At 41.5% G+C, this 27,308-nt stretch overlaps 1 protein-coding gene across 2 annotated transcripts in view; it reads left to right on the top strand.

The window, feature by feature from the left end:
- The window catches only part of RAB5C (RAB5C, member RAS oncogene family), a 113,799-nt gene extending 87,670 nt beyond the window's left edge, over positions 1-26,129 (top strand). For both annotated transcript variants that reach the window (XM_029572707.1, XM_029572708.1), the window contains exons 3-6: positions 12,623-12,774; positions 14,943-15,065; positions 23,412-23,505; positions 23,815-26,129. In XM_029572707.1, coding sequence (XP_029428567.1) covers positions 12,623-12,774; positions 14,943-15,065; positions 23,412-23,505; positions 23,815-23,930 — 485 coding nt within the window. In that variant the 3' untranslated portion in view covers positions 23,931-26,129. The remainder of the gene's footprint in view (positions 1-12,622; positions 12,775-14,942; positions 15,066-23,411; positions 23,506-23,814) is intronic.
- Positions 26,130-27,308: the final 1,179 nt, after the last annotated feature.

Below are 27,308 nucleotides of genomic sequence, written 5' to 3'. Positions count from 1 at the left end.
CAAAAAACAGTATAGAATATATCCAGTAATCACAAGCAAAATATACTCTCATATCTCAATTCAGAATGAAAGCAAAGTCTTCTTGAAATAGTAAGGTTTTTTTGTTGCTTTCAAAAGATCTTAAGATAGTCTGTTAGGTGAACTGAATCTGGAAGAATGGCACCTGCAACGGAAAAGGCACGACATCTCATCTCCTCTAAATGGGCCTCGTTCATGGAGAGAACGAAGAGCAACTGCTTCCCAACTGATCATAGACTTCAAGAAGGAAAACAAATTAGCTAATTAAGGACCATTCATTTTTTTATAGATTTAAAAACCTAAACTAAAATTTTAAATGTAATTCTTTGCATTATGAAAGCCAGTGCAAGTATTGCAGTAAAGGAGTTGCATGCTCACAAGGCGACCCACCGAGAATCAAATAGGAAACAGAATTTTGTAACCCCTGTAAGGCTCTAGGATAGGAAAATGGGAGGCCCAAAGAGAATTGCAATGCTCAGTTGTAAGCACAAAAGCTTGCATTACAGTGTGAAAATCAGACCAGTCAAGAATATACTTTAAATGGCACAATTTTAATTTATCCTGATTTAAAAACTGATCTAATTGAAGCTTGAATGATAGACTAGAATCAAATTGGGAATCCACATCATTTACACTGTCTGTAAACTGGGGTAAGATACACAACCAAATAACATTCCAAATGTCAGGTACAGAATGTCTTGAAATCTATATTGCCTCTAATTTAGAAATATTTGAACATACCTTGCCATACTGGGTCAGACCCAAGGGTCCATCAAGCCCAGCATCCTGTTTCCAACAGTGGCCAATCCAGGCCATAAGAACCGGGCAATTACCCAAAAAACAAGTCTATTCCATGTTACTGTTGCTAGTAATAGCAGTGGCTATTTTCTAAGTCAACTTAATAGCAGGTAATGGACTTCTTCAAGAACTTATCCAATCCTTTTTTAAACACAGCTATACTAACTGAACTAACCACATACTCTGGCAACAAATTCCAGCGTTTAATTGTGCGTTGAGTGAAGAAGAACTTTCTCCAATTAGTTTTAAATGTGCCACATGCTAACTTCATGGAGTGCCCCATAGTCCTTCTATTATCTGAAAGAGTAAATAACCGATTATTTTTTATTTGTATTCCTAACTTGTTTATTAGCAGTTTATAAAGGTACTTTGGAATCATTCATGTGTGTCTGTTTTGTATTTAATTCCACCTGGGCTACTTCAGCCTTTAATCACAACTTCTCTATCAGGATATTCCAACTTCCTTGTTTTACCATTTCCCTTTGAAGATACCTCAATCCAAACCAATCCTGACAGGCAAAGAAAATGTCCTAGTGGACAGATTGTCTGATCCTGGAATCTCACGCATGGTCTCAGAACATGGAAGTAGCAAATCTGATATTCTGTGAGTGGTGAACGCCTGTGGTGGATCTGTATCTCCTCTGAATAGAAAGGTACTGAACTTCTGCTCCAGAAGAGGGATTTAAGGCAAGGTAGTCTGATGCCTTCTCCCTAGATTGGGGAGAGGGTCTTCTGTAGGCTTATCATCCATTTTCTGTAGTTGCAAAATCCTTGCTGCTAATCAGACTCAGACCTGGAAAACATGATCCTCCTAGATCCTGATTGGCCATGACAGATTTGGTTTCCAGTCCTTCAGGAGTTATCTATCAGGGAGCCAATCAAATTGGAGAATTCCCCTACTATCGGCAGGCAGAATTGGGAACCAGTGTTCCATCCCAATATCAAGTCCCTAACCCTTATAACCTGGATGTTGAAAGGGTAGGATTGCATAAAATTAATCTGGGGAGGTGTCTCAAATTCTCCTGGCTTCTAGGAAGGATTCCATAAGTACGTCTTATGGTTTTAAATGGAGGTTAGCTTTCTGCTGTGAGGGAAAGGCCCTAGATCCTTTCTCCTTTTCCACACAAACTGCTTGACTATGTTCTACATCTTTCCGAGTCTGATCCATTTTTCCCCATGCTACAGGTCCACAAAGGTGAGCAAGCCTGCACAGTTTGGAAAGAGTGTTTCCTTTCTGCTAATAGAGTAGACTGAAGCCCTTAAGAAGTCCACCTAGATTTTTATTTATTGATCCTAGCAAACCTGGAATTGCCATGGCCAAGCACACCCTTTCTAATTGGATAACAGATTTCATTTTATGTCCAGTCAGGTAGGATAGGCATATCAAGCCTCAATGTTAGAGCCATGTTGGTACCTGTGTCCCACCTGAGATCAGCCTCCATGGAAGAGATGTTTACTCATTACGGTTTAGACTCCCAATACAACACTAGGTTTGGTCAGTCTGTCCTGTGGAGCCTGGATCCGTTATTTCCAGGTTGCCACCATAAAAAAAATACAATTGGCTTGATGTCACCAGACATTCTGCTGCCCATTAGCAAGGTTTACCCTGCTTGTATTTTCCTCTTTTTACTACATCCTGCATGTCCTTGAAGAAAGCAAAAATGACATATCTGTAACAAATGTCTGCAGAGGACAGCAAGATGTAAGTTCAGAGAATCCACCTGCCTCCCCTTGGAATTGGATCCTGTGTTCGGCATTTAAGAACTGAGAGTCCCTCGCAATGTCAATAGTGCAGGACAGCACGCACATGCTCAGTAGGAAATGCCCAATGCGTCTAGCTTTGTAGTAATCTTCACTGGCTGGGCTCTGTTGATGATGTAACCACATCCTGTTTGTCCTCAGAGAAAGCAAAAGCTGTTCTGTGAGAACAGCAGAATATGCCCTCACAGGGCTTGTGAATTTTTCAGCTCCCTTTTTCAAAAGGAAGAATATTACCAATGTAATTGCTATACTGTGTTTTTGTTTTTTTTTAATCAAGAGCATTTGAGTAACAAAAAGTGAAGCGTGTGATTTGTAAGTCGAAGGCAGCAGTCTTGAACCCGCAACAGAAAACTTCTTTCTGACTCCATAGAGAGACTGCGGGGAAGGGCCTGATGGATGACAGATTAACATAGTATTTTGCCCATTTGTGGGCCCAGATAACTTCAGACTCTGGGTCCTTCACATAGTAAAGCAGAGGTAGGAGCGACAATTAAAAAAAAAAAAAAAAAATCACACCAAATGGACCTCCAACAGGATGAGTCCAACAGGGCTGCAAGGACTTGACAGTGGAAATTTTTGCTTTGCTCAATGCAAAGACCATAAGAGTTGGTGCCCCCCAGGGAAAAGGGGACAGGGTTCTACTCAAAATACTTCTGGATCTTGGGACCCTGACCAAATTCTTGTGTAGAGAAAAGTTCAAACCTATTCACCTTTCCCATGATTTTATCCTTCCTGGAAGAGGGATATCCATATGTCATCCTACTCATCCAGATAAAAGAAAACTCCTACATTTTTTTTTTTTTAGAGGGGCATTGTCACTTTCAATATAAGATTCTCCTTTTTGGCCTATCAGCAGGGCCTAGTGGTGATGGCTTCAGAACGCCCAGAGTAAAACTGACCCATCAAGCGCACCTCTTGAGACTTCCACGAGGGAGGCCTTGTGATTTGTCTCTTATGTGGGATTTTCTGTAATTCTTGATGAATCCCAGATTCTCCAGTCTGCCAACTAAAATTTATAGGGGATACACTTGACCTGATAAAGGCTACGGTCTCCCTCCCCCACACACACAAGTGATCAATACTCTTAACAGTGGTTTAGAATCCTTGAACACCTGTTGCAGGTAAGCAACGTCTGCTTTCTTGGCATCCAACACAAGTAGAAGCACATTTGTGGTTCCCTTTCTTGCTGTGTGTAGAAGATTGTCATCTTTACATAATCTTTTCTCTGGTGGCTGTTGATGAAGCCTGTCTGTGTCTTAACAAGTTGAGGTACTAAACCATGGTCTGGGCAATCTTCTTGTACCTGGATAAATATTTGTTTATATATATATATTTTAAATGTACTATATCTCTCTCTATCTCTCTCTATCAAACATTACCTAGCCCTTACCCAGCTGAAAAGATGTGGGGATCAACAACATGAGTAGGTTTAGCCAGGTAAAAAGGTAAGCCCATGGGCCTGATTAGATTGAGGGAAGGGGAATAAGAGACACAGATTACTTTTTCAAATCTGTGCACCTTATTTTCCAGGCAAAAAGTACCCAGAGAAAAAGAAGGTTCAGATCTGTGGATACTTCTTTCAAAAGGAAAATGCACTTGTACTCTTTGAGAATTTATTTTATTTAGAAATGTCTTTACCAGTTTCCTGGCTCACAGGAGTTTCACAAAGTGATGTACAAGATTAGGTACAAACATATAAAACAGATTAACAGGAAAACTGTCCGGGACCTTAGCAGGCTCTTTACACCTCCCTGGATCCTTTCTCTCCTTAGGAATAACCTGTTAGTTGCTCGCACCATTGTACTAAGTAAGTAAAGGGAGTAATTTTCAAAAGGTTTTGGCATATAAAATTGGAAGTTGTGTATAAGCCACATGTACACGTACATCATATAAACGTCAATGAAAAAAAGAAGGCAGTTTAAGAGCATTCTGAGGTGGGGGTTTGGAAGTTTGCACACGTTAGTATTTTCAGTAATATTCATGCATGCTGTTTACACAAATGTTTTTATACCTGCTAATTGAGTCACAGAAACAAGATCGCACTTTTTTTGTCTGCAAAAAAGTGTGACACTTTAGGTTGGGGATCAGGGTGAATTGGTGGAGATCTGGGTAAACTAGTGATTAAAAACTACACCCAATTATTTCTGTAAGCAGAGTACATGCATACTTTATAACATACCTGCCTCTGTGCATAATGTGCGATAATTACATGCACATATTAGAATATTTACATGTGAAAGATGTGCATGTACTTTTGTAAAATGGGTGTAAAAAGTATGTGGGTCCTACATTCCTACAACAATGTGCATATAGTGAAACAACATAAACTCATACTTTTGGGGCAAAGGTACATGGTATTCTGCCACACAGTTCATAAAATACAGGCATAAATCTGTGTGCACATACTTATGCATTTATGTTCCCCAGTAGTACCTTATTAAATATATGGGAATAAGTCCTGAAAAAGGCTAGTGTGAAACAATCTTCCCCAAGGCTTTCACAAATTACGGGATTTTATTACTGCCTGCACATCTGTCAGAGTTTTCAGATTGCTTCTCTGTCATTAAATGTAGTCTGAGGTCATTTTTCAAAGGGTTTAGGTGCCTAACCTTGGAGTTGGGCTCCTAAATTGGAAGCTGTTCTTGGACTGAAGTCCTAAATGTAAGCTTCTCATTTCACTAAGATTGAGGGTGGAAGAAAAAGGTACTTACCACTGATTTTCAGCACTAGGCACATAACGTGGAGTTCTAAATTTCTTGGCAAACGAATAGCAGGCCTACATTTTAGGAACCTAAATTTAGGAGAACTTTAAGCCTGAAATTTTAGCCCACTAAGTTGGACTGAGACTAGGCGCATAACTTAGGAACTTCAGTTTAGGAGCTCAGCTTTCTTTGAATACCAGCTTCTCATTTGCAATTGTTTCCGAAGAACATAGTTTCCTACAGAAAAAAGCAAGAGTGCCACCCAGCTCGCTAGTTCCTTTTACAATAGTGCCATCTTCTGTTTTTCATAGCATGAACATTGCCGATTCTTTTTTATTTATATGCCAGCAGCTCTTCAGATTTGTTATTTATCGTAAGACATCTCTCTCTTTTTTTTTCACTTGATTTCAGCCTGATAATTGATTCAGCTTTTACTTTGAGGTAGATTTCTTGTCCCAACTGAAGTGAATGGAAAGGGTCCTTGTGATCAGGTTTGAAACAGTGCTTTGAATGTGGCATTAATGCTAGATCCCTTATGAACAAGTTAGTAGTTATTCATGATTGGATTATAGATCAAAAATGGCATATTCTGTTAATTACAGAAACATGGGTGGGTGCAGGAGATTCATTTACTCTGTCCCAGGCATGTCCTATTGTATTTTCTTCTGGCAAAAGTCCAGGTTAGATTGTAGATGGGATAATATACCAGACCGCCATTGATATGGTTACTTTTAAGATGCAGCAGTTAGTAAATGTAGAATATTTGGCTTTCGCACTTACTGGAAGATGGTCTTTGAATCTTTTATTGGTGTATAGATCAGCTTCTACTAAATTATATTCATTAGTTGCATTAGTGGGATTTGATTTTGAGTTAATAGGGTACACTCACTGAGTAGTTTTTTTGGGGTTGTTAAAATCCATGGAAAATCCCTAGTAAGTGAGCCAAAGCTTTTCTAGACACCCTGGGGGATGAGGGCCTGGTTCAGCTTATTGGCGCTTCTGCTCATAACCAGGGTAATATTTTACATCTAGTTTTTCTGACTGCTTTAGCTTGGGTTAAGGAAAGAATGTTTAAAATTACCCTGATCTTGTTAGAATTTTAGCTAATGTATACAGGGGGGGGGAGTTCTCTCCAGCCTCAGCTAATGGAAATTACTGTTATGGCTCTGGAAAGGATGAATGTTGAGGATCTGGTGTCATTCTATACTGGAACGCAAGCCAGAATTTGATGGTTTATCTTTACATGCTGTGGTAAAGCAATGGAGTGATGTAACTCAATAATATACCTGGACTTGACCAACATTACTCAAATAATGATTTTATTTATGAAATTGTAACCGAACTTTATTGGCACCTGTTACAATGTACGATATCCTACATTTACTTACCTTAGTCTATGTGCCTATTTGTAAACCGTTGCAATGGTATATAACTTAGCGACGGTATAGAAAAGTTTTTAAATAAAAAAAATAAATGTGTTGGGCTCTCAGATGGCACCTGTTAATCTATTACATTAACTCTCAGAAGAATGTCCAATAGTAGTATCATGGGTTTTAGTTGATGAAAGAGCAAACTTTTGATAGAATATTGATGGAGAAAGGCTAAGTATGTTTAATAGGTGTTTGTGTAGGATGCAAATTGAGAAGTATAAATTGATTGCGAGAGAAGTTAAGTGAAATTTTATGGGAGAATTGGCGAGGGCTAAAAATAGACCCTGGATGCTGTTCCAGGCAGAAAATGACCTGATTGCTGCACCTGGTTTGAATTTACAGATGTCCTTTTTTTGACATGTGAGGATTTTGTAGTATATTTTGAGATTGTTAGAGGACAAGCAGGATGGTAGTCCTCACACATTATCAAATGGAGCCCCGATGCAGAAAACTTATGTCGGAATTTCTGGAACTTTGACTAGGCATACTGAGAATGCCCAGCATTCCCTATACTACATGTCCACACAGGGGCCCTCTCCAGTCTCTCTGACTTATGGAGTTGTAAGCCTCACGGTGTGAGTGAGCTCACTTTGTTTTTTGACCTTGTGAAAAACTTCTCCTTCTCGTGTTTTTCATGGGTTTTTTTCCGTGTTAATCTGTCACCGGATCCCTCTTGGTGTCTTCCCGTAGTGCTCGTAGTCAGGGTTTTCAGCGATTCTGGTAAGTTTCCTTTCACAGTCAATTCCCCATGGTGGCGGTGCATCAGTGCTCACCAGTCATTGTCACCCTGCCGCCGTTTTTGGTTCGTGCCCCTTTTGTTTCGGTCCGGCATGGCCACGTCCAGTTTTGGCAATGTATCCAGTGCCTGAGGACCATGTCTATCACTGATCCATATGAGCTGTCCTCTGCCTGGGGGCATCGAATGACATCCAGGGTTGCCATTTATGTGCCCAGATGACCCTGAAGGAACATCTGCTTCGACTCAAGATGGAGCAGCTCTTCAGGTCAAAGAAGTCTGATCCATCGGCATCAAAGGACCAATAATAACAAAGCGAAATCAGGTTTGTGCAAACTTTAAAAAAAAAATCATGTTTATATAAGTATTCAGACCCTTTACTCAGTACTTAGTTGAAGCACCTTTTGCAGCAATTACAGCCTCAGGTCATCTTGAGTATGACACTATAATCCTGGCACATCTGGATTTGGAGATTTTCTCCCATTCTACTCTGCAAATCCTCTCAAGCTCTGTCAGGTTGGATGGGGAGTGTCTATGTACAGCTATTTTCAGGCCTCTCATGAGATTTTCAGTGAGGTTGAAATCCAGGATCTGTCTGGGCTACTCAAGAACATTCACAGACTTGTGCTGAAGCCATTCCTGATTTGTCTTGGCTGTATGCTTAGGGTCATTGTCCTGTGGGAAGGTGAATCATTGCCCAATCTGAGGTCCAGAGCACTCTGGAGCAGATTTTTATTAAGGATCTCTTTGTACTTTGCTCCATTCATCTTCCCTTGATCCTGACTAGTCTCTTCCAGCTGAAAAACAGGCCCATAGCATGATGCTGCCACCACCATGCTTCACTGTAGGGATGGTATTTGCTAGGTGTTGAGCATTGCCTGGTTTCCTCTAGACATGATGCTTGGCGTTCAGGCCAAAGTGTTCAATCTCTGCTTCATCAGAGAATCTTGTTTCTCATGATCTGAGAATCCTTTAAGTGTCTTCCAATTCGGCAAGACTTGTGTGCTTCATTACATTCTCCCACACTTCTTCCATTGTATTTTGTATCTTACTCATGCTGTCCGTCAACATTGCTGAGACCTCTTTACTTTTATTGTTGTGGCTTTGAATAGCTGTTTTCTGGAACATAGTTGCTATTTTTCTTTGGCATTGTGTTGAATGGCTCTAAGAGAAGATGTTTATGTTGTATCAATCCTAGAGACTTCCTATTTTGATCTCAGAGGAATGCCATATCGAGCAGAAGAAGAAAAACATCAAAAAGCAAGCTTGGATGCAAAGGAGATTTTCTGCATTTTTATCTATTTTCTTGTGTGTGAGGTGTGATAGTGTTTGGTTCAGTTTTTGCAAGGATGTGAATGGTGTTGATTGGATGACTGATATGCACTCAGCTTCAGTTGCATTCCCTTCTTAAGAGACATCTGTTTCCCTATCATTATGGGTACATTTGTTCCTTTTCTTCATCTTATTGTTTACTGATCCAGATGTCTGGGCTAGGGGACATCTAGGATTTATTTGTACTTCTACTTCTTATGTTAAGATATGATAAAGAATATAATGGCTGATGTAAAGATGATTTCTTTAAGTATAGATGGCATAAGCTCTCCTACAAAAGAGGACGAGATTGCTCTGTTTCTCTGGTAACGTACAGCTATAGTATATCTTCAAGAAACTCATTTACCAAATACTGAACATAAAAAAATGAAAGGATTGGGTAGGGCAGTGCTGCTATTCTTATTGAAGCAAACGCTGTAGCATGACATAAAGATATTCCATTAGTAGAAAAAAATATACTTGATAGAGAGGGGAGGTATGTTTTATTAGCTGGCACTCTAGAGCATAGATGTTGTTTTTATATAATGTTTATGCTCCAGAGGTATATAATCATACATTTTTGTAGATTTAGCCATACATATTGGTCGATTCAGTGGTTATCAGCTGATTGTGTGAGGTGATTTTAATCAGATTGTGGATGCTAATAGAGATGCTAAGCCTGCTCGTCACCAGCAGATTGTAGAAGTTGATGGGTGCAACAGTACCTAAGCCTCCAGGCTTATTCCTGCTAGAGTGCCAGTAAAGTTATTTGCTGTTTGATGCACAGAGGAATGATAGGGGGCGTGGAGATGCATCAGATCCTGCTTGTTCTACTGCAGAGAGGAAAAGTGAGAGTTTGACATAGAGGAGGGAGAAAAAAGTGCAAATAGACTGGATATAAATGAAAATAAGGAGAAAAGGAAGAGAAGGAAAAATATAGATAGCAGTGCATTGCTTGGCATTTTCTGGGGAACATAATTGTCTGAAGTGCTGCTGTTTGCACCATTGTGTACCATACATGCAGGTATGTTTCACCTGAATGGCAGTTCTGTTCCTGTTTTCATCACCTTAACCTTATTGATGGCTCCTGCCTGTACAAAAGGTTCATTTATGCCTACATGATTTCTATAACCCACATAAGAATCGTATCTTTGACAGTGGCCCGTCCAGGTCAGAAGTACCTGGCAGATCCCACTCCCAGGGATAAGTGCTGGCTTTCCCAAGTCTAACTGGCTAATAATTGTTTATGAACGTTTTCGTCAGGAACTTGTCCAGTCCTCTTTTTGAACTCCACTGTGACTTGTCTTGACCACAAACAGATTCCATAGTTTTTGTGTGCCTAGTGAAAATAATACTTCTGCAATTAGTATTAAATCTGTGGTTACTAGTTTCATGGAGTAGTCCTAGAATTTGAAAGGGTAAATAACTCTCTCTCATATACACACACACACACACACAAACTCTCTCTCATATACACACACACACACACACAAACTCTCTCTTACACACACACACACACTCACACACACAAACTCTCTCTCATATACACACACAAACTCTCTCTCATATACACACACACACAAACTCTCTCTCATACACACACTCACATACTATCTTAGGGTGAGTAAGTTTGCTGAGTATACTTTTTTGTTATGCGGTTGGACTTGAAATTTTTCTACACTATGTAAGCTCCTCTAGATGTGAGATCCATATGTGCTATTTTGTATAGTTGTGTTGAGTAGTAGTTCAGCTTGAGTTTAAACATACATGCAATTGGGACTTTTTTTAACATCTGTGTATGCATAACATGCAAGTTTAACCTTGTACTTTTAAGGTAGCTGCTCACCACGTTGCTGTTTCCTGCGCTCCGTTGAAGAAGCAAAATGGGGGCTGAGTGTTGTGTGATGTTTCAAAAGGAGGAAGAGTGTATCTGGGTACATGTGAAATCCCTCATAAAAAGGCCTATTTAAATAAATATCCAGACAATAGTATTGAGCACGTGGATGCTTAAATTGGGCAGAAAAAGGGAGAACCCTCATAGCTGACTCAGGCCCTATATTAATGTTACTTTTACAAAAGAGGAAGAAGCTACACAGGATTTTATTACTGGCTAAGTTTTGCAATATTCCTTGCAAATATACTTTATTTTTTTTATAATGTATATCTAGAGCACAGTGCAGAAATGTGCAAAGTGGCCACCTATGGAGGTCTAGGTTTAGATCCCGGTTTGATTCACTAGCATACCTTGGAGCTTTAGATTTCCAGTCATCCTGAGATCGTTGCAGATTAGTAGGGGGTGGGTGTGAGCGTGCCAATTGTTGCTTGCATGCACGCAAGCTTTCTCACACACTAACATACTTGCATGTTCATTCTCGTACTCTTTCACAGTCCTACACACACTCTCTCGTACCTCTTATTCAGACACAGACTCTTACCCACACACACTTAGTCTGTGTGTGGGTAAGAGTCTGCGAACCACTTCTCCCCCTCTTCCACACACACTCACCTCAGTAACAGCAAACCAAACATCCTCCACTGCCAAACACTTCATGAAGTAACAAACAAAAAAAAACCCACCTAGAACCTTGCCATTCCATAACGGAACTAAATCTCAGAACTCAAATAGCAGCAATCTGGTCTATGAAAAGGCAGCAGTACAAATATTATAACAGGCCCTAGATCACTAATACACCACCTAGGGGAGAAACAGACAAGCTATACTGCTACAAATCCCTACAGAGAAACTACACGCCAACAGAAATACTGCATCTCAGTCACATATGCAGAACACAGATTGACCTTTACCTAATACAGAGTAAGGGATTACAATTTAGAAATGGAAGCAAGCAGACAAAACTGAAATGGAAAGCCCGAGAGAGCAGACACTGAACAAGTGGAATACTGACAAAAGAGCAAAATACAAATATATAATACATATTGCCAAAGGTAGCATATGCCATTCACCAAAAAATCAAAATGAATGTTTTAACCTTTGTTGTCTGATCTTATTTTTGTGTTGGTCCCAGCCTTTTTCCATGTTCCTCTTATCGTTTTTTTTCCTAATTCCTTTTTTAGTCTTTTTTCCTTCTGTCTTTTTTTCCCTTTCCTCAAACATACAGGCTCTCACTTTCACATACTATCTCCATCTCACTCACACACACTCACACTCATATACACGCTGTCTTTCTCATATACACATACAGGCTGTTAACCCTCCCATGCTCTCTGGCTTTCACATACAATTTCAATGAGCACCCCAGCCTCCAACTAGCCTATAGGCCGCCATGAGATCCATGGCAACCCTGATGCTCGACCTCTTCTCAGGGTGCCACAGAGTGGAGTCCATGGCAGTTGATAGTTTTGGGCCGCTGCTGGATGGGATCTGCAGCAGCCCTGCCATAGAGCTGCTTCCTTGTTACTATGTAGTGCTAATTGGGTGGGCCTTGGTCCTTTCCATGGCTACACAGACTCTGCCCCTCGTCAGTGTGAGTCGGACACTCTTCCTCCATCTGGGGCCTGCTTCTACAGGAAGGAGCACTCTGAGTTTTCAGATGTTGGCCCAAAGACCTGGCAGTTCTTCCAGATTTCTGGAGTCTCCATGCTAAATCCAAAGAGTTTCCAGGTATGCTTACTAGTGAAATGAGTTTGGCAGGTCTGAATCTAGTCTTTAGTGAGTATTTTTCTAGTTTGCAGAAGTGGTTCGCAGTGAGGCCAAATAAAACTACTGGCAGACATGTCTAGTACAGAAAAGGCAGAGATGATGTACCTTAGAATGGCTTTTGGGGAACCTCTTGTAAGATGCCTGAATGTCAGGTTAACAAAATGGCTTAAAGGAGACTAACTCTAGCTGATTGTCTTTATTCTAGCTGCCTTTCTAACACAGACAGTCTGTCTGGATGATACGACAGTGAAGTTTGAGATCTGGGATACAGCAGGCCAAGAGCGATATCATAGCTTGGCGCCCATGTACTACAGAGGAGCCCAGGCGGCCATTGTTGTCTATGACATCACTAACCTAGTAAGTACCATGTGAAGGTAAGGTGGCCATTTCTTCTTTAATGTAAAGGAAATTTGCTATTTTTTTTAATATTTTATTTCATTTTACAGCCAAATATTAATGCACTGGTACAGATAAAAAGTTCCACTAGTAATAAGTACAAAATAACACTTTTTCTTTTTGAAGAATATACTAACAGCCAGCTAGTCAGCTCAGCATTAATGAGGGAATCCAAGCCATAATCAATATGAGGTAAAACAAAAAAGGAAGGACTGCCAGGATAATCATTCGAGCCTAATGGGCTACTTCAGGGAGCTAGCAAGTCTACTGCAAAGAGACTGAAAATGCCCCAGGAGGTTCAGCCAGGGACGTTTCTAAAAGGCAGTGAGAATATATACGTCAGACTGATACACAACAATACATTTATAGGAAAAAAACAGCCAAAAGGAAGCACCTAATTTCAAGACTCTAGCTCTCATAATCCGGAGTTGCTTCCTCCTTTATTGTGTGGCCTTGGAAACATCTGGGAGCAAACTAATTTTTTCAGTTCATAAACAATATATTCTTGTATTTGAAAGAAAAAACCAACAAAGAGCCATTCCCTGGGAACTTTGCTGTTCTTGTGGCAGACGTTTGCTCAGCTTAGCAGATGTGGCTTTCCATGGCTTCCTTACAAGTATTGCAGAGTGCTTTGGCCCTTTTTAAAACAACCTTTTAGAAGGGGACTCAAGAGAACTGGCACAAGGTTAAAGAATCCTTTCACCTGGAGGTCACCGGTTCTGATCTGGCTCAGTTCAGGAAATTTGGTGGTCTCAGTTGAGTTCCTGGTGGACGGGGACCCACATCACTAAACCCACCATGCAGCACTACTAGACCTGGGTGTTGGCAGTCTCAGCAGAGAGGCCAAAGGTTGCCCATGCATTAGCTTGTGCTGCATCTGCCTGTGCTGTACTTATTTAGGGGAGAGGGGACTGGAAGAGGAGGGAAGCTTGCCCGTTCTGTACCAGTTCTGTGGAGTGGGTGCACAATGTGAGAGGGAAGCCCAGCTGCCAATGCTGTACCTGTTCTTCAGGGCTGGGGCTGTGCGTGAGGGAAGATTGCACTGCTGTGGTCTCTGCTGTACCTGTTCTGTGGGTAAATGAAACGTTTCAGTGTCTAATGTGTTCCCTCTGAACCTAGCAACCATGCCCCCTCCTCCTACTCCCACCTCATCAGCCCCCCCCTCCTCCTACCCCTCCATATCCGCCCTCTTACCCATCACCTTGTGAATAGTTAAAGAACATATTGTGAATAGTTAAAGAACCTACTTTCCTTCTACCCGCACAAGAATTACCTCCTCTTACCCCCCCTTTCCCCTTTTACCTTTTCCCTTCTACTCTCCTTAAGAGTTTATCAAGTAATCACCTGATAAACCACCTATCCCAAGTTGAACAGCTGTCATATTGTTTATCTATTCTAATTTATAGTAAAGCTAAATATTGTTTATCTATGCTTATCTACTCTAAATTATTGTAAAGCCTGTTGCTACGTTACGTTACATTGTGATGTTTTTAACGTGCCCCGGTATATAAAAAACTCTTAAATAAATAAAATAAATAATGCATTCAGTCTGTCTTTCATAAGCATTAATTTCACTGGAAGTATTAAAAATGATGATTAAACCAATATCCATTAATGCAGCGGTGAGGCTGCTTGACCTGACCTTCCTCTGGCTGTGCCAGTTCAGCCTTTTGTCTCTTCTGCTCTCACCTTGTTTCTAGCAGGACATAATTCAAGCATGAACAGATGGTTTCATGGTGCATCTTCTGTCTGTTTTCTCTCGGTGCTTTTTTAAATCTGTAATGTTAGGCATGTGACAATAACAAGGTAAAGTACACGACTGAATTTGTTCTTGTCCAGTAAACAGTTAAGGGTAATTTTCAAATGGATTTTGGTAAAAACTATGCATATAAGTTATCATACACAGGTTACGCCTTGCTTGGAGCAGGTATAACTGTGTGTGTGGTAATTTTGTACACAGACTTCGCCAATCATCTGAGGATTTCCCAAGTGAATTTATACAGCCGATTTGAAAATTACCCTCCCTGTTGGAAGCGCTGCAGTAACGAGAGAAGCAAGCAGGATGTCTGGTGATAGATAGGAAAGAAACTTTCCTCGCTCTTATCCACTTTCTCCTCCGCTCTCTCCAGGATACATTTGCACGTGCCAAGAACTGGGTGAAAGAACTCCAGAGACAAGCAAACCCCAACATTGTCATCGCATTATCGGGTAACAAGGCAGACCTTTCAAACAAAAGAGCTGTGGATTTCCAGGTGTGTAGGGCAGTCTCAGCCCTTGGTGTGTGTGTGTTTCATCTGTAGGATAATGCCCTGTTCCTAGAAAGCCAGCCAATTGTGTATTCTTGAATCACTTGTGCTTTCAATAGTCTGTGTTAGCCACTAAATAGTGACTACATGTAAGGATCTTCAAAACACACTGGTGATGAGATAGACAGTGATGGGTAAAACACTTCTGCTCTCGAGAAACACACTGGCTATTTTCTTTGGGCTCCCTATAGAACTGTAGTCGAAATAGAATTATTGTGGGTTTATATAGATCAAATTCCATCTCTTGTGAACGGTTTGTAAATGTTACACCCAGAGGATGCTGCGTGTTCCCATTCAGAGATGCTGATCAGCCATTCACACTATCGCTTTCGTGACTTGTATCAAGGAGCTAGAACACAATCTGTACCCAGTAGATAGGAGTTCATTCTGTATAAAGGATAGCACGAGAGTTTGGATCAGCTATGGTGACTCCGAGATGAAAAACGCCAGATCCATTTTCTTGATGTTGGTTATGCTTTACCACCAGTGATATCTATCGCCAGCACAATCGAGCTCCACGCGCTGATCTTTTTATTTTTTTTTTAAGCTCAAGCTGGGAAAACTCCTTTTGGAGCAAGGCCCTGTGGATGCCATGTTTTGTTAGTATAACATGTTGAAAAGAGATGAGAGTAGTGCACAAGTGACGTCATGAGACTCAGGAGGTGGGGAGGAATATGTAGAGGCTGATGAGTTAAAAATGGAATTGCTTAACAAATTTGTTTGGTGTTCACTGAAAGAGAACAAGGAATAGAGCCACAGAAAAAGGACACAGGATTGAAAGTGAGGTATCCTCAAACAATTTTCAAAAGACATTTGCTTGTGAGTTGCTAGCTGACCTAAAAGTAGATAAAGCAGTGAGGCTGGATGGGATTCATCTGAGGGTATTAAGGAAACTTGAAGATGTTCTGGCATTTTGGGTGGGCCTTCAGAGCTGGGAGTAGTTCCAGAGGACTGGAGACAGGCCCATGTAATTCCTCTTCACAAAAGTGGAAGTAAGGAGGAGATGGTGTAGTCTGACTTCAGTAGTGAGCAAATGAATTGAATCACTGCAGCTTCTGCAATTAAATGGATTACACACTAGCATGGTTTTACCAGAGCTGGATGAATCCTCTATATTTTTGATTGGGTGGTTAGAGTTGGATCTGGAGAGAGTATTTGTATTTCAGTAAGGCCTTTGACATGGTTCTGCATGGGCAACTTATAAATAAACTTGAGCGCCCTTGGTATGGGCCCTACATTGACTGGATTAAAAACTGGTTGACAAAAGGTAGCGGTAAATGCAGCCCACTTTGAGGGGGGAGGAGAATTACTAGCTGTGTGCCCAGAGATCTATCCTTTTTACTAGCTCTTCAACATTTTTGTGAGCAATATTGTGGAAAGACTTTCAGGAAAGGTTTCTTTTTGTAGATGATTCAAAAATCTGCAACAGGGTAGACATCCAGGAAGGTGTGAAAACCATGAGAGGGAGAATCTAGCAAAATACGAGGAATGGTTTAGCCTAGTAGCTAAGATTTAATGCCAAAAATGCAGTATCATGCATTTGGACTGCAAAACAAAACGACAGTGTACAGGGGTGAAATTCTTCTAATCATGAAAGAAGAGCAGTATCTGGTGGAGATATCTGATGATCTTGAGGTGGCCAAACAGGTGGGTAAGATGACAGCAAAAGCCAGAAGGAAGCTTGGGTGCATAGGAGGAGGGAATGATCATCAGGGAAAAGGAGGTGATATTACCCTGTATAGGTCCCTGGCGAGATGACATTTGGAATATTGTGTACAGTCTTGGAGACCGCACCTTCAAAAGGGTATGGACTAGATAGAGTATATTTAGAAGGTGGCTGCTAAAACGATCAGTGGTCTTTATTTGGAGACAGATTTAAAGATCTAAACACATACATCCTAGAGGAAAGGCAGAATAGTAGAGATATGATAGACATTTAAATCTCTTCAAGGGATCAATACACAGAAGGCAGGCCTCTTCCAACAGAAGGGAGGCTCTGGAATGAGGGTGAAAGGGGGTAGACTCGGAGTAATCTAAGGCAATATGTCTTTACAGAGAAGGTGGTAGGTAGATGCATGAAACAGCCTCCCAGTAGAAGTGGTGGAGGCAAGGACCATATCTGAATTTAAGAAAGCATGGGATAAAGACAGAGGATCTCTGAAGGAGTGGTAGGGATTGTGGAGCTGAGTTGTTGTGGATAGACATACAAGATAAGTTGTACGGCCTTTTTCTGTGATTGCTCTTCTCCATTCCATTCCTCAGAAGAAATGCTTTCCAGGACCCTTGCATACTAGGCAACCGCTAGTCAAAACTGATGACTGATTTTTAATTGAATTCAGAGGAGATAACCAGAATTCCATCCTCTTATTTCAGAGGGACTACCTGTAGGGATGTTGACCCTTTAGATTTTAAAGGACAGTTAGAAACCCCTCCAAATCATCTACTCTGTTCAGCACCAGTACCAGCTCGAGTCATATCCTTTTCCATACAGGCCAGATTGGTCAAACCTTTCCCACTACAAGAAAGAGGGTGGAGATTTTACTCCAGGGACTTCCTAGTTCCCAAAAAGATAAAAAAATGTCCCAATCTAGACCTAAGGGTCTTGATCAAATTCCTGAAAAGACAAAATGTGAAGATGATTATCCTGGACTCCATTTTCCCCTTTCAAAACAAAGAAAACTTGCTATGTTCTCAGAGTCTGCAGGAGACATTCCCCCCCAAAGGTAAACTATTTGGCTGGGATGTATCTCAGGTTTGTAATTAGTGAATGTGGTGTTTCTCATTGCTTAGATTCAGCACTGCGGGTCTCACAAATAAGGCAATTTTCCTATATTCACCAAAGTAACCTAAAATTTAGTAATCTATAGTACGTTTTAAAATGTCTCTACTTTTTACATTACTTTTGTTTTGGCCGAAGAGGAATTTGCCAAGGCATGCCCACAGGAAGTCCCTGGTACTTTCTACCTGTATCACCTCTCCAGGCTTAATGGTCATCAGCTCACCAATGTGTGCCTGTTAGAAGATGCTCCGGCACGTGTTATAAATTGGGTAATGTGCGTCAGTTTAGGAATCTGAATTGTTTTAATTTGAAACGCCTTAGCTTGAAGACTACTTGTAATTTTAAGAAGGGAAACTGATAGAATGAGGAAATTAGGAAAAAAAATGAAAAGGAGTGATTTCAAAGGTTAATTTTGCATACGGCATAGACATTGTTCAAAAATACCATCTTGGAAGGCCAGCTAAATTGGCAAAAACCCCCATGAGAAACTCATCAGGAAATTCAAAAATCATGCAGTAGAGAGAGTGTGTTATATTGTGGATTGGTAACTGGTTAAAAGACAGGAAACAGGAGATTAGGACTAAATGCTCAGTGTTCTTTAGGGATCAGTATTGGAATTTGTGCCGTTTAACATGTTCATAAATGATCTGTAAAAGGGAATAAGTGAAGCGATAAAATTTGCAGATACACAAAATTATTAAAAGTTGCTGAAACAAGTGAATTGTGAGGAACTGCAGAAGGACCTTGTGAGACTAGATTACTGTGCATCTGAATAACAGATGAAATTGAATGTGGAAAAGTGCGGAGTGATGCACATAGTGATAAAATAATCCCAAATACAGGTTCACAATGCTGTTCTGCACTGGGAGTTACCACCCAGGAAAAAGGACCTTGGAATCCTCAGCAGTGGGCAGTCAAAAAAAAAAAAAAAGCAAATAGATTGTTAGGAATGATCTGAAAAAGAATGGAGAATAACATGGAAAATATATTGCCTCTTCATGGATCTGTGGTGTGACCGCACCTCGAGTACTGTGTGCAGTCCTGGTTGCCCCATCTCAATAAAGGCATAGTAGAACTAGAAAAGGTGCAGAGGAAGGCAACCAAAATGCTGAAGTGTGTTGAACAGCTTGGAAAAGAGATGGCTGAGAGGGGACAGGATAAAAGTTTATAAGATCATGAGCGGAGTGGAATGGGTAAATAAAGGAGAGTTTTATATACCCTTCCAAATAATACTAAAACAAGGGGACACTCCATGAAGGCAACACTCAACAGATTTAAAAACAAATCTTAAAAGTGCTTTTTCACTCAGCACACAATCAAACTGTGGAATCTGTTGCCAGAGGATATGGTCGAGGCAGCTAGCATAGCGGGGTTTAAAAGAGGTTTGGACAAATTCCTGGTGGAAGAGTCTATAAACCTTTATTAGCAGGGAGACTAAGGGAAAACTATTGCTATCCCTGGGAGAGTGTAATAAAAAACTAGATCTACTTTTTGGGATCTGCCAGGTACTTGCGACCCAGACTAGCCACTGTCGGAGCCTCAGCATGCTATTTCTTAAGTTCTTACAAGAAGACAGCCTCCTGGCAGACAAACTAAGCCTAGGGAACAAATAGCTTAAGCTGAACTGAAAAACTCTATATAAATCAAATTTGAATAATTGTCAAAGGGATTTTATTAGATATCACCTCAAGTATGATGTATTCATCTGTGCTGGAAGAAGTACAATGTTCTAAAAATGTGAATTAACATTTCCATCTTATTTTAACAAACTAATCTTTAAAGGAAACATAAAAATTCTGTCCCCCATTTGATTTGCATGAATCGCATCTGGGAAAAAAATGCAAAACCACCCATACCAGTGCTCCAGTTAGTGTGCTAAACATAAATCAGTTTTTCATACAATAGCTTTTGATGCTATAGCACTAGTGAGACTCAAAAAAAAAAAAAAGAGTCCTTGCAATGAGTCTATGTGAAATAGAACCATCGAGGTGTAAGTCTTTGCTGAAATAAACCATCAGGAGACAGGTCAAAAAGACCTCTATGGCCAGTTTTTGATGGATGCTACATCTTCCACCATGGAATTAGAGTGACAAACAAGGCCCCTAATGATTATATCCCTTTCTGATACCTAATGGTGTGCTTCAGACACGTGTCATGAGTAATTTGATATACAAAGTGTTTCTTTTTTTGTTTAGCCAAACTCTGTCAACACCTGGACCCCCATGAGTGATATTTGGATAGGGATGTGATAGGGGCACATGCAGGCTGGACTTAGCCTGGAACAATTAGGGAAAAGTCCAAAATGAGATCATAAAGCAGAGAGTTTGCTCCTTCACTGGGGAGCAGGACTTCTGTATGCATAGACTCCCATTCTTTTGGTGGCCAAAATATTGATAAAACTCCGGACCAGAAAACTGTAATCCTCATCGTATCCTTTTGACTGAGACAAATTTGGTTTCCACTTTATTTATCCCTGAGGAAACAAATTACACAGAATCAGGGAACATTATTTCACACGTCATGCAGTTCCCCGTGGCCTGGGTATTGAGGGGAATGTAATTTGATCCCTCAGTCTCTTGAAAGGGTGTTTAAAATCCCATGTATTCTAGAAAATAATCCACCAGGAGATCCTTTGGGTTTAAATGGAAGGGCTTTGCCATCTGATGTAAGGGTAAAGCTGCAGTCTCAAGACAAAAGGTGTTGAAATAGCTTCTACTTTTTTTTTGCGTCTGGACTCCAGACCAAATCTGTTAATGCTCAGTTTAATGTAATTGTCACTTATTCACCAGCGTATAGAAAGAAAGTCCATTTCTGTACAGCCTGTAGTTGGGTTCATGTAGCAGTTGCTTTGGTTAAGACCTCTTATCAAGCCTCCTTTGATTTCATGAGGCAACCAGTGTGGTTCTCTCAGCTGATAAAAGCCCCCTTGTGAGCCCAAGGACCTGACCTGACTCGAATGGTTGCAGTTTTTGTAGTAGTCATGTCAGCACATAGAGCTGGTGATGGCCAGACCCCAGTGATCTATTCAGACTTATATCTGATTTTATCACAATTGAGTTTTGCTCTAGGACACCCTAAGTATATCTAAGATGTGGCTAGATTGTCCTTTCAGTAGGCCACATCTTTGAAGGGGGCAAGGGCCTTCATTCCCTGAATTGTAGGAGAGCTGTCACCTATCTGGAGTAGACAAAACCCATAGAAAGTCCACCCTGTTTTTTTTTTAATCTGGGTGTGCAGCGACCACACCATTTCCAACTGTATAATAGATTGCATCTCCTTCTGTTATATCCAGGTATATTTGGTCTTGGAGAGGCATGTCAAGACCCATAATGGTAGAGCCATTGATGTCGGTTGCCCACCTGAAGTCTGTCTTGAGAGATTTGCAAGAATGTAATATGAAGTTCAGTCCACGCATTTACATTCCACTGCTAAACATGGTCTCTTGGTGGGATAGTAGATTTGGACTATCTGCTCTTCCCAGCTTCTTTAATGGGTACTCCCAATGCCATTCTGTCTAGGACACACATTTTATAAATTTGGGCAGTCTTCCCTGTCATTTTTATATTTAAAAATGCGTGGGGGGGAGGGGGGAAGTTCTCACCCAGGGGCAGTAGTTGACGCTTTTTTTTCTCTCTCTTTATCAAAGACGAGCCTTAGCTTGGGAGTCCAGTCTCAGTGACTTGGAGAACTGCTGGTCTTCAGAGACAGCAAACTTGCTTCCCTGTAACGGGTGTTCTCTGAAGGCAAGCTTATCAGTCACATTATGCTTCCAACCTCTCCTCTGAAGTTCTACATCCTCCAATTAAAGCTGATTCATAAAATCGAGAGCAGCGGAGGCAAGGAAACGGCTGTGCATGAGAAGCATTTCTCCATTTGATGCTGAGTAGGGTTGAGTAACTGGAAAGCTGCAGTCTTCAGACAACACCTATTCCAAGTTCAACCTTTTTTTTTTTTTTGACTCGATGGTTTAGTCCTGCTCCTTTGTACTTGAGCTAAATTAGAATCCAGGGCTGGGATCTGGCACCATGAAGCCTTTCGCACCTGCTCAAGGATTCCTACTCCCCCCACCCCCATCTTATATTCCTAAGAGACCTGCAGACTGATACAGTAAAGCCACGCGGAAAATGGGCGTTCAGTGTTGCGCGCCCAGCCACCTCTCCTGGGCACGCAATACGGTATTTAAATGAGGGGTCGCGCTAAAAAAGAAGCGCTAGAGACAATAGCGCGCGTCCCTTGCACCTCCTTAGCAGCGGAAGCCCAGGAGCGGTGGCTGTCACCGGGTTTGGAAAATGGACGCTCAATTTTACGAGCATCCGTTTCCTAACCTGATTGCTGGCACTTTATTTAATTAAAAAAAAATGTTTTAACCTTTTGGTTCTTCTAACTTAATATCGCCAAGACATTAAGTTGGACGATGTACAGAAAAGCAGTATTTTCTGTCCACTTTTTGGGCTGCTCAGAAGTTAGTGCCTGCTCTTGGGCAGGTGTTAATTTCTGAGCATAAAATGTGCGGATCGGGCGCAACTTTTTTTTTTTTTTTTTTCTGATTCTGGGCCGAATAGCTAATAGCCTCATCAACATGCATTTGCATGTGATGAGCACTATTAGTTTGGGGGGGAGGGGTGTTTGGATGCACTAAATCCCTTACTGTTTAAGGGGTAGTGGACAAGCGTCCAAAACGTGCATCCAACCGCGGGTTAAACAGTGCGCTTAGCTGAGCGTGCTTTACTCTATTGGCCTGCTAGACCGGGCATTGCAGTTCATTGCAGTCATGGTCCTGGGTTAGGGGCCATTCACCTAGGATCCTTCTGGAACCTTGCAGTCCTGGGCCCTGAATCTGACCACTAGGTGCCACCCTTAGGCAATGAGCACAACTACCCCTTCCCTTCTGCAGCACCCTCAGAAGACCAGATGGGGATCAAACCGGGGACTTTCCATACGGCACTGTCACTGAGTCATCAGGCCACACTATAAGCAGCTGCTTTTTTATTCATCATGTTTTTCCTAGAGATGCACATGTAAAACAAATTTAGTGGAAAATACTGCAGAGTTGGCTAAAATGCCAAGACCCTGTGAGTCCTACTTTAAATGACTCCTTCTGCTGGAAGCATCCGTTTTATGTAGTAGTGGAGCAATCTGAACTCTGCTTGTCCTCTTCTTTCCATGGGAGGGCAGAAAAAAACCAGTATCGCTGGTCTGCTATAACTGTACCTAATGAATATCCTCTAGACGTTTCTTTCTGATGTGCTCTGACGATGTCTGGTTTATCATCAGATGCAGCACAATAGAAGCACTTGGGTTTTTCATAGGATTGCATTACATTCTTTCAAACTGTACACTGCAAGTAGTTTAAGCAAACTTATTTCAAGAGGAGCTGTCTTCCACTGCAGTTCAGGAACTGAGCTAAAGATTGTGTACACGGGGCAGCAAAAAACTTAAGATTCACAGTACTTTCGACAAGACGTAGGTGAGAAAGTTCAAGTGAAACTGTTAAGTGAAATGTTCTCTTGCAGGAGGCTCAAGCATATGCAGATGATAACAGTTTGCTGTTCATGGAGACCTCTGCAAAGACGGCGATGAACGTCAATGAAATTTTTATGGCAATAGGTAATTAATTTTTCACTTGTAAGTGTACGTAGAGCTGTACAAGGTCATTCTCTTGGTTGCGGATTGTGGCCCAAATTCACAAGAGGCAAGCATTTGATTTCTGGGAGAGAGCACTCCTCCTCCTGACCATAGAGATACCTTGGGAGGGACAGGACCCCCCTGTCCTGGAAAGAAATCTGGAGACAGAGGAACTCTCCCATTGATCAGAGCTTGTAAAGCCCTTTGATCTTTGTGCTTGGATAGAAGGAGTTGCAGGAAACCCCAGCCTGTGGCCAGTAGTATTCAGGTATCTGTTTTTCTTTTTCTCAGCCAAGAAGCTGCCGAAGAATGAGCCACAGAATGCTCCAGGGGCCCCAGGCAGACATCGGGGTGTGGATCTTCAGGAGAACAGCCAGCCACAAAGAAGCCAGTGTTGCAGCAACTGAGCCGGTCATCCAATCACATGCTGACAGAGAAACAAAGTCCCACGTCAAGGAAACCCAATTAGACTGGAATTCTCTTTAAAGGGACACCGTCAAGTCTGGTTCAATGGAGAAGCAAACATTTCCGGGGGGAGGGGATGGCTATTTTTGGCCAGAGGTTGGTGTTTAATTGCTGCAAGCAGTAATTTTTACTAATTTTTTCCTGCAGTTTTACCCCAGTTTATTTTTTTTTAATAGTCTTTTCTTGTGCGATGTGCTGTAAAGACTTTGTGGGCAATGAATTTTCTGCCTGGAAATGTCAGAAGTTGGGAATGTGATCTCAAGAGCCACGCTGATCTGACTGTGTACCTCCTACCATAATTAAAAATAGATATGTAACTAATACCCCTAGGATGCATCAAGCAGTCACTGTTTACAGCATGCTACCCCATAACCACACAATGCTATTTTGCTAAATTTCTTAAAATAAGACTACTGGGAAAATTTAATAAAAACTTCTCTTGACAATTTTACCTGCTAGTAATTCTAACAATCGATGGTTGAAAACTTTGTGTACTGAAATAGACTCTACAGTGTCCCTTTAAATTGCACTTAAGCACGAGCAGCTGCCAGGAATGGCAGCCGTGACTTCTCCTTCATCAGCTGGAGAGAGTTAATTCCGCCTGCACTTTCCTGTACAAATACTAATTCAATTTTAAGTCTTAAATCACTTTTTTTAATATTATAATGAACTTCTGCTTTCCCTCACTCGCCTCCCCATGGTGGTGGATGCCTCCCCTGCCTGTGTCTTGGCCTCTTCCTCTGACCCTGTACCCACCACCCGGTTGGCATGGCAGGGACTGAACGTTTTCCTGCTAGTTTACCTTTCAGTCCTGGTATTCTGAGAGTTTCGAAAACAAAACAAGGAGAACATATGTAATAAGTTTGGTATAACCTTGAAATCTTGTTAAAAGTATATAAAATGCATCATAAATCTGCATATTAAAAATGCATTAATTGTAACATTTATCGTGACCTTCATGTGACCATCTGGTGTCAATGTGTAAATCGAACATTAGGGTTGCCTCTGTGTGGCTGGTCTCTGGCTGCCAGTTCTCATCTTACTGAATATACTACATTCAAATCTCCCACCCCCCCTTTTTTTTCTTTTTATCTGTTTTTGGACTAGAAGACTCTGGGTCTGTTCTCTCCATACTCGCTGACCTGTTGTCTGGCATCAGCGCACCTCATGATGACTTGTGTAGAAAGGTGTATTCCCCTCGGGGCCCCACCGTGGTGATGAATTAGCATGAATTTATGGGACTGGCTCTCTTTTTCGGATCCCTCCCTTCTCCAAAAATGAAAGCTGCAAACCCTTGCAGGAGTCTTTCCCCCCGTTGCTGTGGTAATGGTTCAAAAGCATTGTGTAGGGGAAAAAATCTGGTTCTGCTCCTTCGATGTAATACGTGAACAGCGTCACATCCTCTTTAATAAATGACCCGGAAACCATGAGTACCTCTGTGCAGTTGTGTTAGCTTGTTGTAAACCAGGCGCACACAAGCAACCCAGTGATGTCCCTTTGGGTTTTTTGGTGTTTGTGGTTGGTTTGTTTTTTTTTCTTTAAATTACGTAAAATGATTTGTCATTGGAGGTAAAGGTTAAAAATATTCTTTTGTTTGCTGAGCCAGACATTGTTGACCAAATCAGGATTCTAAGTATTGAGGGGGTGGGGGGGGAACGGCTTCCTTTGTCTGTGTTTTTGTATTGTACATTTTCTTCCACATGTAACCGATCAGTATCTATTCTGAATATAATACTTGCCCCATAACCTTTGACTGGCATTTCTTGCCATGGAACCAGCATGACATCTTTCTAACCCCTTACCCCACTACCCACCCCCCTTGTTCTTTTCAGTTTTGCTGTGATGCACTAATAAATCCAGTCCTTAAGGTTTTTTTTTTCTGCTCTTTTTGAAAATAACATCTTGTTTAAAAAAAGAAAAAAAAAAGAAAAAAGAAATGGGAAAAAAAAAGTCCTTTTTTTAAAGTAACGTGATGCCACTAATGTTAATAATTGCTCTAGCACAAAACTGATCTGGTTTGCCACTGTACAGTGATGGATAAATTTTGAATAATAACTTTTCATCTGTGTAAAAGTACACATCTGTATTACAAACAATCTGTAATTCTACAAAATAAACATGGAGGAAGGTATTAAAACTGATATGGGTTGTAGGCGTGCCTGCTTGCTACTTTCTGCTCTGTGCTGCTTGATGTGACGGCAGTGTTTTCCTCATTATGGTAGTGGAGACTTGGGACAGGAATGGGCTGTACTGCTGATGATTCAGTGGCCTGAAGGGGGGGAACCTGGTCCTGCCTCCCCCCGTGGCCTAGCATCAGTTAAGCCCAGGAGATGGGGAAAAGACGACCGGCCACGCTCCGGCCTCTAATTCCAGGAGATGCTTCTGAAGAGCTACCCTATCCCCAGCCTTGAAAAGGTCTTGTATGGGTAAGTAGGAGCAACTTTCAATCACACTGCCTTTGTTTTGTTGTAGAAATGAAGTGGGGGGGGAAAAAAAACCCCAGGGAAGGGTAAAATGTTATCAATCCAGCTGCTAACTGGATATAGAGAAGGGGGTGGCATTGTTTATCCAGGGCTGTACATGATGGCCCTGCTACCTTAATCATAATCCCCTCTCTCTCGAGGCTCAACCTCGGATTTGCCCATGGTTGCGGGGGAAGGGAAGGAGCAGAGCAAGGACTCTAACAGATTTACCCCCAAGAAGCAAGACTGGAACAATGCACAGTAAAGCTGTAGAAAGGGGGTGGAGGGATAGCCGTGCCCTCCCCCCAATTCTGCACTCACTATGTCCCCGTCCAGCTTGCTGTGCAGGCAGTGCCTCTGTACTGGTGGCCCTGTCACCCCATGTCACTCACAGCACCTGGCAAATCATCAAAATGCTTACAAATTCCATGTTTACAGCACATTCTAGGTTTTTTGCACCCACCAGCTCTGTACGGTCTACTCAACCATTCTGCCAAACTGCAGAGACAGGAGGGGGTGTCAGACATTTCATCAAACTCCTCTCTCAGCGAATATGAAAAATAAGCTGACCAGGAGGAGCCTAAAAGTGCATCTGCAGTGTGTATTTGAAAGGACCATTACAGGTTGCCTTAATTACTGTAAGTGAATGCTATAATTGGCATATGAGTCTGATTTTCAAATGTGAATCAGTTTGAAAAAGAAATCCTTCTTTCCGTAACTCTTCAGTAATGAAACCTTGGTTTGTCCTCTTACTGCGGGCATGCAGTATTTACGGTGATCTCAAGCCCATCCTGCGGAGAGATCGCTGCAGTCCCTTATAGGGAACCGCTTCCCTGCAGGGATGTCTGTCGTCCGGTT

The sequence above is a fragment of the Rhinatrema bivittatum genome, chromosome 12 (assembly GCF_901001135.1).
Source record: "Rhinatrema bivittatum chromosome 12, aRhiBiv1.1, whole genome shotgun sequence".
Lineage (NCBI taxonomy): Eukaryota > Metazoa > Chordata > Amphibia > Gymnophiona > Rhinatrematidae > Rhinatrema > Rhinatrema bivittatum.
Note: the sequence above shows the minus strand (reverse complement) of the source record. Positions and strands in the feature narration are given on the sequence as shown.